The 12,910-nt window shown below is 33.5% G+C and overlaps 1 protein-coding gene across 2 annotated transcripts in view; it reads right to left on the bottom strand.

Annotated features, from left to right (window-relative positions):
• METTL25 (methyltransferase like 25) overlaps positions 1–12,910 on the bottom strand; it is a 178,068-nt gene that overhangs the window by 109,518 nt on the left and 55,640 nt on the right. For both annotated transcript variants that reach the window (XM_074226524.1, XM_074226523.1), the window contains exons 4-5: positions 11,129–11,761; positions 7,111–7,258 (exon numbers count right to left, since the gene is read on the bottom strand). In XM_074226524.1, the coding sequence (XP_074082625.1) occupies positions 7,111–7,258; positions 11,129–11,761 (781 nt within the window). The remainder of the gene's footprint in view (positions 1–7,110; positions 7,259–11,128; positions 11,762–12,910) is intronic.

Raw genomic sequence — 12,910 nt, 5'->3', positions numbered from 1 at the left:
TAACTCCCTGCCCCATTCCCTCATTAGAATGCAAGCTTTTTGAGGGCATCTCTGCATCTCTAGCACTTTGATATATATATAGTAGCTGCTTAGTAAACATTTATTGATTGCTTCTACTATCTCTGAAAGGCTTTCTGGATGGTCCCAAAATATTGTATACATCATCACAACATAGAACAGGCCTGTCTCAATAATGAATTCTTTGGCTGCAACACCTCATTTACTCATTAAAGAATTTTAAAAACACTATCAGCAGTGCCTTCATGAGGACAATCTCAACCTGGATTCAAGTAATGAATTCCCAGTTTAGAAACTGTGTATCCTGCAGATTTCTTATTGGGAAATGGGAGCCATGGGACTCTTAAGTCAGATAAGTAAAAACGCTCAATGAACTTATTAACTTCGAACTTTTAAAAGCTTGTAAATATAATGAAAGGAAATGAAAAGGATTCTAAAGAAGGCATACTTTGTTTTCAAAAGGGTGCTACAAATAAATTAAGTTTTGGAGACAACTAAGGACTCCTAAACTGAGTGTTATAATAGAGTAACTCCTGAGGCAAAGTTCTAACTGAATAGTCTATTCCTTGTTTGAAGGTTCTGGAAAAAAAAATGTGAAAACAATGATTTTTAAGAAGTATTGTAGACTTACTATTTTTTGCACTGGATGTCCCCTCTTAGCTGTTCAGGTAAATTTCTTGTTTGTTTATTTATTTTGATGATGTTTCATCAGTTAAAAATTCCTTAATTTGCTATGAAACCATAATCATCATGGTTATTGTACTGTGTGAATTTTATTTTATGAGGATTTAAAAGTGGTTTCTGTCCTATTTTCTTTATATATTGGTAAACAAAAATTGTATGGAAGTCTTTAGCAAGTTCTCTGAGAAAAGCAAGCAAGTTTAAACAATATTGAAGAAGAATTAATACTGTTGAAGTTCTTGGATTTAACATATTAAAAGTAAGGATAAGCATGAGGGTTTTTTTTTTAAAAATTCATATAAATTCCATCATTTGTGTCCAATAGTAGAAAAGAAGGCGCTTAAAGGTGTGAAGTAAATTTAATTCAATTCACTGGATTACGAGTCATAATCTGTGTGTGTGTGTGTGTGTGTGTGTGTGTGTGTGTGTGTGTTTGTGTGTGTGTGTGTTTGGTATATAAATTATAATAGATTATCTCAAATTAGTTATAATCTTCTTGTCATCTTTGATGTGCCAATATAATAAAGCTAGGCAGACTCCCAGATAGAGTGAAAGATAGAGGGATATGACCGAATAACTGAACACAAGAAAGAAAAAGCTAGAAGGTTATTTTGGTTCCAGGTTTGAGACTCTAATATGTTTTCTCAATTCCTTAGATCTGGAATCTCACCATCTTATGGATTCCATAAATCTGAGGGTAATCAGGTCCTAATGGAAACCAGTTCAAGTCATTTAGTTTATGAAAGTCTGAAAACAAAAGATATAACTTTCCAAGTTAAGTTTCGATATATTTTTATTAAGTGCTTTGGGCACCATTTTCCCTTGGAAAAGCTGGTGACACAGGGACCAAATCTTTCAACATTTCAGCACCATCTTTCTGTTTATCCTTCTGAGGACAACACTTTCCCTCCTTTCAAATATTCTCAAGAGTAATCAGCTGCTGAAGTTCACCACTGCTACCTCCAGGCCCTCTGCTACGCCACCACATCAATCCAGGACTGAAAGACAGCCTCTTGGCTGATTTCCCCATCTCAGGTTTCTTTCAGTCTCTGGAAATTCTACCAAAGCCGGGTCCCTTAAGCACAAAGTTGATAATACTATTCCTCTGATCAATCAATTCCAGTGGAACAAACAAACAATAACCTATTTTGATGAACTTTCAGAGTTTGACAACTTGGTTCCAACCTCATTATACATTACTTTTTCTGTCCCATTCTCTGCAAGCCAACCTAAATGGCCTTCTCTAAGTTCCTCACACCAGACACCCTGGAGACAGGAGTATCTGGGAGGGTGACCTCTACTGAATATGCTGCTCTTAGTTTTAAGGTCTAGTGTTAATGTCTGGATGACTGTGGCAACGTTCTATGATAAAGATCCTGATCTAGTCAATTTTGCTGAATTCTCAAGTCTGTTTTGAGGTCTGAATTTGTAGTAAAATAATTTACTGTCTTTGTTTATGAAAAGTAGTAAGCTTCTGATGTCTCCAGTTATAAACTGCTGAGGCATTCAATTTCTGCAGCAACCACATGATGTCCACACTCTCTCCCTGAATAAGCTAAATTACATAATCCAGATGATTTAAGAATAACCCTGCTCTAATTTCTGGTGGCCACAACGGCTGAGAAAATGACATCATTACATTCTCCTTTAATTCAGATCTTTACATGTGACAAAAAGTCAAGCTATTATTTAGGTTAATCAGGAACTATGTTTGAGGAACTCTATTAAGCACAGGTGATACAAGAAAAGGCAAAAACTTGGCAACTCCCTTTAGGGCATTCATCTCATCTTCTAATGGTGAATGGGTAAAGTAACACAAAAGACTAAATATATAAAAGAGATATACAAAGTAGAGGTAAGGAGATATCAGAAGGGAAGACACTTAACAAATGGGACAACCAGGAAAGGCTTTCTCCAGCAAGTCAGATTTGAGCTGGGTCTTAAATATAGTGTGAAACTAAGAGGTGGAGTGAAAGGGGAAGAGCATCCTACATATATGGGATTGCCAGGACAAACACATGGAGGAACGTCAAGGAGACTAGTACTGATGGATAAAAGATTATGTGGAGGAGAATAAAGTCTAAGTAGACAGAAAAGGTAGGAAGGGTTCAAGTTATAAGTGAAGAATGGATTGAAGGATACTGAAAGAGTCTAGGGCCAGAGGTGATGAGGACCTGAACTAGAATGGTACAGCATGTGGAGAAAGTCATGAAAACTGATGTGAAGGTGACTAGTAAATGGACTGGCTATGTGAGGTGAATGAAAAGAAGAAGCAAAGGCTGATAACAAGATTGTAAGCCTGAATGACTGGGAAGATGGAGGAGTCTTTCCTTCACAGTCATAGAGAAGTTTTAAAGAGGGGAGATAATGAATTCTGTTTAGGAAATGTTGAGCTGAGATGCCTACAAGTACACTTTCTTTGTATAAAAATCTTAAATTTTCCTTTTTACTAAGATGGTACATTTACACTCATTTTGACCATTATTCATGTCTACTTGGAATAATCTGATTGATTCTAAGTCACCTATCCACATGACCTGATGATCTTCATATAATACATGGACTTACTAGACATTATGGCCCATCTTTAGCTTAGTTTCAAATCTGAAAGATTTCTCTCTAATTTTCAGGTGCAGGAACTCAAAATATTACATTATAATCAACACCATCAAGGCTAAATATGATAACATTAAGTCAAACCTGGAAAAATATGACATGTCTAAAAAGCTCACAAATGGAATCATTTCTAATCTCTGTTTCTAGGAGCTACTTCAAGACCTTTTAAAGTATAAATATTTAAAAGGAGTTTTTAAAACACGTGTTATAAATTCAGTATTCCATAATGGCTCAGTGAGCTTTGAGGTATTTTTGGAAATTTACATTTTCATGACAGACCACCTCCATGGTCTACCACAGTCTATTGTGTAAACACGTTCATGTGAAACAACACATATTGTTTACATAGCAAATATCTTCATAAAATGTAACAGTATGCATACCAAGAAAAATTCAACTATACTGTGGTAGACTATTAATAACTCATATTTACATCCCAAAGGATTTCATTGCCTATTTCAAACTTTAAAACAGCTGAGCAAACAAAGTTAAGAGTGACTAGAGGCAGGTGGGTATGAATCAGAAGGGAAAGCTGAATGTGGCACAACGTGGTGATTACAGAATCTTAGAAGGAAAAGGGAACACATAAGTTTCTCTAATCCAACGGTTAGGATCTAAAGCATGAAAATCCCCTCTAAAATATACTAATCAGTGCTAAGCCAACCTACACCTGAAGACCTCGAGTGTTGGTAAACTCAGTATCTTTAAATGCCGCCCTCTTTTTTTTTTGCCAGTTCTAATTAAGAGCATTTTCCAGTTCTAAATCTACCATCCTATGTACTGTCATCATTAGGTGAGAATAGCCAGTTGTCCTTTCTCCCTAATTCTCTTAGAGTTTGCTCTAAGTTGTTTTGTATGAGGTTGTTTGCCTTAAATACAAATTATCATCCATGGAAAGAATACAAAGCTAGCAGACAGGAAGAAATCTGTTTTCAAATAAGTTAATCAAAAAAACACCTACTAAAACTGGGCATTGTATTAAGTTTTGGGGGATACAGACAAAGGCAAAAATAGTTCCTGACCCCAAGGAGCTTAAATCATAATACAAATCCTATCATGAACAAGTTCAGTGGTCTTGATAAATATCATTTCACCTTCTCCCCCTTCAGCTTCAATTTTCTTACCTTTAAAATGAAGGATCGAACCAAATAAGGAATTCATAACTTTTTTTTTTGTTTCTTGCACTCTTTTGGCAATATGGGAAAAGTCTAAAAACCCCTTCCAGTGTTGGATATTGGTTGAAGTTACAGAGAATGAGTAGAAAAAGGAGAAGTGCATGAAGACCTGTTTATATTGTAAATAGATGAGACAAGAGATTTAAGATATTCATTTGATTTTATAGGTTAATATGTCATTGAGACTGATTTTAGAGAAGATATTTTACATTGCAAACCTTTTATGTCCAAGTTCCATCAAGAGATATTTTCAATATATTTATGGATTTTAAAATGAAAACCACAATGGGAAAATGGTATTGGCTTCTATTCTGATAAAACACAATGGCTGTTAGAACAAAACTCAAACATTAGTCAAAAATGTGGTCCTGGTAATTTGGACAAATTTAATGTCTATGTCACTTGTGTAGAGAATTATGAGGAGCCATATACAAGTAATCAAGCTGTGATCACTTTCTACAAGACCAGACAGACAACTAAAAAGAAAGTTCTTTGCAAAAGGGTATAATGATACAAGGTCGGGAAATATATAACACTTTTCTATTATTGCAAACACTTTGAACCTTCATGTCCAAGGACTTCAAAGGACTCTGAGTTCAAAGAAGAAACTGCCATTTTTCAAAGTGGCATGAAACATAAAATGAAGAAAAAATGATTTTATAACAAAAACTAAACAGCATATTTAGTAGATATTTTTGAAAAACTGTGAACTCTAAACAAATCAAAACCAAGTTCTGAAAGTCACACTTATGCTCCTGAAAGATAAAGAGGTGCTATGAAAAATTTAGAAATATGAATAATAAATATTCAACATAACATTTTGATGTGTTTTCTGACTGAAAGACAAAATATCTTCCCTGAAAAATAAAAAGAAAGTTAAAGAGGCATTAAGTTTTTTCTTTTATTTATAAATAGGAATAGTTAAATAACCCATTTTCTTTTTTTTTTTTTTTTTTTTTTAGGTTTTTGCAAGGAAAACAGGGTTAAGTGGCTTGCCCAAGAACACACAGCCAGGTAATTATTAAGTGTCTGAGACTGGATTTGAACCTAGGTACTCCTGACTCCAGGGCCAGTGCTTTATCCACTACGCCACCTAGCTGCCCCCAGTAACCCATTTTTGATGAACAAATATGACCCATTAGGTCCTACTCCATCTGAAAAAGAATAGTTAGTGACTTGTTTTATAATAGTAGGCTGTAACAAATGTTTATTTTATTAGATTTTTGGTTAGGGATAAACAAAGAGTTCTCAGGTTATCAAAGTGATTTTATTATATTATTTTTATCATTTCACTAAATATTACTATTAGTGGTTATGCTTTGTTCCTGTTGAAGCTGTTAAAGAATAACACATCAATACCAATTGATGAGTGAAAAAGGATTGTAAGAATGTCATCTATTTTAAGAAACTTCATGCTAAAAATTAAGTCTAACCATTATCTTTATACTTGATAATTGTGGTTATTATTCTTGTTAGGGTTATAAAAATTGTAAATGTTATCAATATACAAATATCACTTCACATTATACTGTTTTAATTGTATTTTTGAGATTGATTTATTATTATAAATGTTACAATAAATTCTTACTTTATTTATTAATGCAATAATGACTTAGTTGATAGAGAACTGGACATGAATCTGAGTTCAAATTTGGCCTCAGATATATACACTAGCTGTGTGATTCTGAGTTAGTTACTTCACTTCTGTCTAGCTCAATATTTGCCACGGTGGTAATAATGATGCCTACCTCATAGAGCTGTTGTGAAGAACAAATGTGATCAAGTGAGATGTTATCTGTAAAGCACTTAGCACAGCAAGGGCCTAGCATGTAAAAGATGCAAAAGAAATACTTCTTCCTTTTACTTAAGTATGATCTATATAGCTTGTTTTGTGAAAAGAAGGTAAAGATGGAATGACTTCATAAAAAAAAATAGAGGCACTTCTACATCAAGTTTTAAAACCACAAATTTATGACCATTCTTCCTAACAACCTTATTTAAACTCTGATTTCTTGAGCTGGTAATAAATACTTTATGCCTAGTCAATAAGTGCAAAACTTTGTTAGATAAGGCCAAATATTAATAAGATAATTTTCCATCAATTTTATACTTATTTTTAATAGTTAAAAATAGTTTAATCTATCTTTAAAATTTATTAAAACAACAGGCTGCAAATTATTTTTAATTATTTTGTAAAATGCCAATATTTCCCTCGGGGGGAAAAAAAAACTTCATGTAGGAAGATATAACTTGGAACTTTGCATTAGTGATGACATTATCTTAGAAAAATCTTGTATAAAGATTGGTGATGGGGGCAACCTCCACCAACAAGAACCCCTCAAAACAACTAAAAAAAAATCCTTGAATTTAAATATTTTAAGATTACAACAGTTTGTAGCATTAATTCAAAATGTTCTAATGACCAAAGAACTGAAAGAACATATTTTTAGCAAGGCATCAAATTTTAAAGATACATTGAAAGTGTTGGCAAAATAAATTTTATCTCAAATATAATTTAAAAATAAAAGTGAATAAGAGTAAAATCTAGCTATTAATTGAAACTAAAACACCAATCTTCTGGAATTAGCATCTTTGATTTGGACAAAGGCAAATAACTGACCTGGGCACTGATTTTCATCCTTTTCAGATAAGAGGTGATAGCAACAGCCAACACTGCAAACTCCCTTGATTTCAGACTTAGATGTAAATATCCGAAGAGTATTTGCAGCAAGATCCCCACATGTATGCAGACCCACCATGATACAATCCTTTCACCAAGAAAGAAAGGAGGAAAAAAGTTAGTTTGTTAGCAAAAAAGTTTAAAAGAATTCAAAGCTATCCTGATGAAAAATTCTAAATATTGAAAATTTTATGATTGTCCTGGCTCCTGTGATTATCAAATCTCCCTAAAATAAGGTTTTAATATTCTAAAATAGCCCCTATACACAAATTTATAATATTTATCTACTATCAATATGGAATATTCTCCGCCTTCCCCTCCCCCAACTAATAATAGAATGGGTGGCAGTAGCAGAATCACACAGTGGAAAGAATCTTGGATTTAGAGACAGAAGATTGGGTTTAAATTGAAGTTACACTGACATTCTGGGTGGGTCTCAGTTTTCTCATCTGTATAGTGTTAGATAGAATAGAATGATCTCTTTTCTCACTATATATTCATGAGCTACATTAGGATTCAATGATGACAGACCTAGACTCTCCATGCTTGGGACCACTGGCAATTCTAGAGTATTTAGCCAGACTAAAAACTGGGCCATAAAATGAAGCAAACAAGATGACTTACATATGGTAACCATCACCTAGGAAGGTGCTGCACCTTCCCGGCTCCCCAGTCTTAGATAGATGACCTAGAGCTTAAATGACTTGCCTGGAACCAGTATGTAGTTGTTAGAGGAGGGATTTTAACATAAAGTATGAACATAATATTGAATGTCAATTATTCCTCTATAGTAAATAACATGAAATATGCAGAAATCATGCCTCTAAAGTAAATTTTCCTTCAGATTGGTTAATTCAGGCCAGTGGAATTAAGACAGTGTTTGTCTTTTACTATCATATTCTCTCTCTCTCTCTCTCTCTCACACACACACACACACACACACACACACACACACACACACACACAGAGGCATTTACTTCTCAGGACTAATTCCATATGGCTATCATTAGGATCAGTTCCAGGATATTGCAGTGTTCTTCAGCACAAAAACATCATTTTACAAATGCAGAAACTGAGTCCCAGAAGGTCATGTCATCTACCCAGTGGTTTTGCATAGTCATTTCTTATCCAGTTCTCACTTTCTGTTGTATTTGTTCAGTCATCTTCAGTCCCATCTACCTCTTAGTGACCTCTTTTGGGGTTTTCTTGGCAAAGACACAATAGAAATTTGCTATTTCCTTTTCTAGTGGATTAAGGAAAACAGAGGCTAAGTGACTTGTCCAGTGAAACACCTGGTAAGTGTCTGAAATCATACTGAACTCAAGAAGCTGAGTCCTTCTGGATGCAGAACTCCATCCACTGTGCCACCTAGCTGCTTCTAATTCTCATTCTACTATAATACTTTGCCTCTCAAAGAGATGGTTATTGAATTTAAAGATAATTATTGCACAGCACAAACACACAATATATATTATATATTATGACATGCAGCAACTTTTATTGTCATGACAAACATACTTTATAATGTTTTAAAGTCAACAATGTACTGATTATATTGTTTTAAACACGTATAAAACAGAATATAAAAATGATACTCTAGGCTCACATGTACTATTCTTTTCCTTTTATACATTAGATAATTGTTTCATTTATATTTTTTTGTGCCTTGTGGATTGTAGACAAACTTAATAAACCCTTGTTGAATTGAACATTGTAAATTATTTGCTGTGATAGAATTTTGCACAAATCAATATTGATAAAAATCATTCTCAAGGCTACAATACTGAGAAATGAAGCCAAGAGTCTCTAATCAATTAAGAAGGATTTATCCAGCATCCATTAGGATGCTCTCAAGGAACTTACATTCTATCAGGTATAAAAATTCAAATGGAGAGTTATATTCAGAATATATACAAAATAAATACGGTTATTTTGAGAGGAATGCAGCTTGGAGTTTGGGGGAAATCAAGAAAAGTTTTGTTAAGAAGGAAGGTCTTGTGATGTATTGAAGAAAACAATGGTATTCTAAGAGGATGATGTGAGGAAGAAGTATATTTTCTGAATGTGAGACAAATGGTGAAAAGTCATGGAGGATGAGTTCATGGCTTCTCACTTAAAAATGAAAGGGTTAGGCCAGATCAAGATGGTCAAATGAACTTAAAATGTATTTGGGAAATATTTAACAAAATAAATAAAAATACAACACAGTAAACTTAATTTGTGCTTTACTAAATCAATATTCAGGCTGCAGGGATCCATTTCTGTTAGAGTTTGACAGCACTGGATGAGAGGACTTGAATGTCACTTCTAAGTTTCAAATCTATAATCTTATCCACAGGAAAAAGTACTTTAAATACAGTGAAAGAATGAGTGAGCCACAAATCTTTACATCTACATCTTCCTAGCTACTACATCTTTTTCTGAGCTGTTTTGTTTGATTATTTGGATGTTTAGCTAAATGTTTTATTTAGTTACTAAAATATTTGAGGTTGTGGGTGCTAAAGAATTAAGGATAAAATGCCTACTAGATAGAATGACAACAGAAGTGTAAATAGCCCTATGTGGGCTATTTCTTGGCTTCTTTCTCCTTTATTATAATGTAAATGGTACATAATTAGATTCTTCCTTTACAGGTTAATTATCACATATATCAGTATCAAAGAAAGTATTTGTTTTATATGACTATTGTGCTTATAGAATTCAATGTAATTTGAATCATAAAGCATTATTTCTGAGTGAGAAACCTGTAGCTTTATAACCAAAATTGAAATTTTTAATGTTATGATTAAAAAAAATCGAGTTCAGTATTATGAAAGATAAATCTTAGTGATCCCCAGAAATATCTGAATTGGTAATACCCATATTACCCTCAATTAGAGAACAGAAGATTGGTGCTGACATTCAAAGTCCTATGGGAAATGTTTTGATGCTATGACTTTTTTAGATCCTTAAGAAACAGTGGAGGTAGACTCTACATAGCAAGGTGGGGGTATGAGGAGAGGCAAGAATAAAAGATTACTGGGGTTTTTAATCTTACGTGATACTCATATCTAAGAAGCTTGCCCAAAATCACAGAGCTAATGTCAGAACAAAGATTCTAACACAATCTGCTTGATTTCAAATTCATTGTTGATTCAACTCTACCAATGATAGTTTATGTATTTTATCCTGTAACTAAGGAGGAACTACCAAAAATTTCTAAGCAGAAAAGTAATATATCAGACTTATGTATGAGAAAGTAACCTTAGCAACTGTGTGAAGCAACTACTGCAAAGGGGGAAAGCAGGGGTTTTCAACCTTCTGTCCATGGGTAGATTTCATGGAGGTCAGTGAACTCAAGGGGGAAAAACATTTCAATATAATTGGTTTCCTTTATAAGCCTATGTATTTCATTTTATGTATTTAAAAACATTATCCCAAGAAGGGGGGGTCTATAGACTTTGCCAGATTGCCAAAGCAGTCCATGAAACAAAGCAGGTTAAAGATCCCTGAGTGAGAGGCTGGGAGAACAAGAGGGAGCAATAAAAATGTTATTGCAATAATCCAGGTGAGAAGTAATGGGAGATCTGAATGGGGACGATGGCAGTGTAAATGGAAAGGGTCCGCTGAGAGAGATATTGAGGAGGTAGAATAAACATGGCTTGGCAAGTGGGGAGTGAGGAAGAGGAAAGAATCAAAGATTATTGAGGTTTCAAGCCTATGTGGCACTTGAACAACTGTGGTACTTTTGTTCTCAAGTTTCTATTTGACTTAAGTGAGCTAGACATTCTCCATGGAAGGTCCTATACTTTGGAATGTGTTCCAGTCAAACTGTGGCTTGTTAGGACCCAGGAAAGACTAATTTAGATTGATAGTGATAATATATCATCATACTTATGTATATACTCTGCTGGTATTTTTTAAAAAATGTAAACATTTTTAAACAACTATTATGAAACTTAATAAAATATTTAACTACCTCCAAATCTGTAATGATGTCACAAAGTTCAGATTCTGCAGTGATAAAAGAGGTTAAAGGTGAATAAATGTTCGATTGATTTGACTCCTTTGCTTGGCTCTTGATGGTCACTGTTTTTTCTCTCTCTTTATGCTCTTCAGCAAGTTTCCTGCAGTCTTCAGGGACTGGAGACACAAGTTCAATGGCATCAACAGGTAGAATATTTAAAAGAGGCAATCTGTCTTCCAGAAGTAAGCTGTCAGTTCTCTTGGGCAGAGGATCAGGGTGATTTTCCATTTGCCTTGTGACATCAGAAATTACAACATCTGTGAAATCTGACAGAACTGAATGGGAGATAGATCTCTTGTCTTGATTTGTACGGTTACTGTCTACACCTATGAGCTCCTCTTTGATACTCATTTTACATTTCTCTTCATCTGGGGAAGTACTATCTTTTGCTTTTTCTAACACCTGATCACTAACATGTGCTCTTGACCGAGTTTGATAGACTCTCCAGTGTTTCTTCAATTTCCTGTTTCTTTCCTTTGCTCCATGTGTATTGACATTTGAAGAATCAATTCCATAAACTTTTAAGCCATACTGCATGGACAGAAAAGAGCTTAGATAGCCTTTCCCAGAGCCAAGGTCAATCACCTAATGTGAAGAAAACAGGAGAAATCAAAAACAGTTTGCATTATCTCAACAAACAAGTTATTTTTCAACCAAAAGTTAAAGTTTCTAAAAGGAGAAGAGAGTTTTACATATAGAGATTCAATAATTTCCATAAGATAATACACAGATATTTGATCATATTAAATTGTAACTTCTGGTTACAAGATATACCCTAATAAAATTTTGATTTAGCTATTAATGTATAATTTCATAGAAAGCAAGTGGCTACATTTAGAAATGTAGCAAAATATATGATTTTTTAATATTTATGTAAAAATTATATTGATCCTGATCTTGTACAGAGTCAAGATAAGTTTTTTTAGCTCAGGGTTTAAGGACTTGGTTTGTAGTTTTAAAAAAATTAGATAAATGAATTTCAATATAATTTGTTTTCTTTATAATCTTATGAGTTTTATTTTATGTATTTAAAAATTTTATCCTGAGAAGCCATTCATAAGTTTCAAAAACTCCAAAAAGATATGAGAATCCTTAGTTCAACCATTCACACAAATATCCCACTTAGTCCATTCTTAGTCTGAAACTAGTAAAAATTAAATGTTCATTATTTATATTACTATATTGGCTGCTTATGTAGACCCAACCCTGGATCCAAAACATTTCATCTATATCACTAAAGGAAAAGAAACATCTTTAGTTTAATTTTGGTTCAATTTAAAGGTCTATTTCCAATTTAATTAAGTGTTTAGAAAACTGTGATAAGAACCAATGAAAACCAATTATATACATATAAATATCTATGTAGGAATGCTATTGTCTATAGATATAAAAACAAGTCTAACAGATAAGTTTCTTATCTATCTTTGATTGTTAAATCTAAGGGAATGCTAAATCACATAACACACAAGAAACTAACTACATTAAAAAAACACATTTTAGCACCTGCTCATTGAAAACTCAAATCATTTTATATTTGAGGTTTTATAATGAATTTCACAACACTTTTAAGCTAGCATAAGAATTCCTGATGTAAATAATAAAGCTGGGGTTTGGAATTACTTATTTAGGATCTTATGATTTAAAACAAACAAAAATGAAAGTGACAAGCCAATCAACAAACAGTATGTGTGGGATACACAAAGAACACTAAATCACAAACAGGAATAAATTAAG

Source organism: Macrotis lagotis, chromosome 2 (genome assembly GCF_037893015.1).
Source record: "Macrotis lagotis isolate mMagLag1 chromosome 2, bilby.v1.9.chrom.fasta, whole genome shotgun sequence".
NCBI classification, from domain to species: Eukaryota; Metazoa; Chordata; class Mammalia; order Peramelemorphia; family Peramelidae; genus Macrotis; species Macrotis lagotis.
The sequence above is the reverse complement of the archived record's forward strand: the minus strand, read 5'-3'. Positions and strand labels throughout refer to the sequence as shown.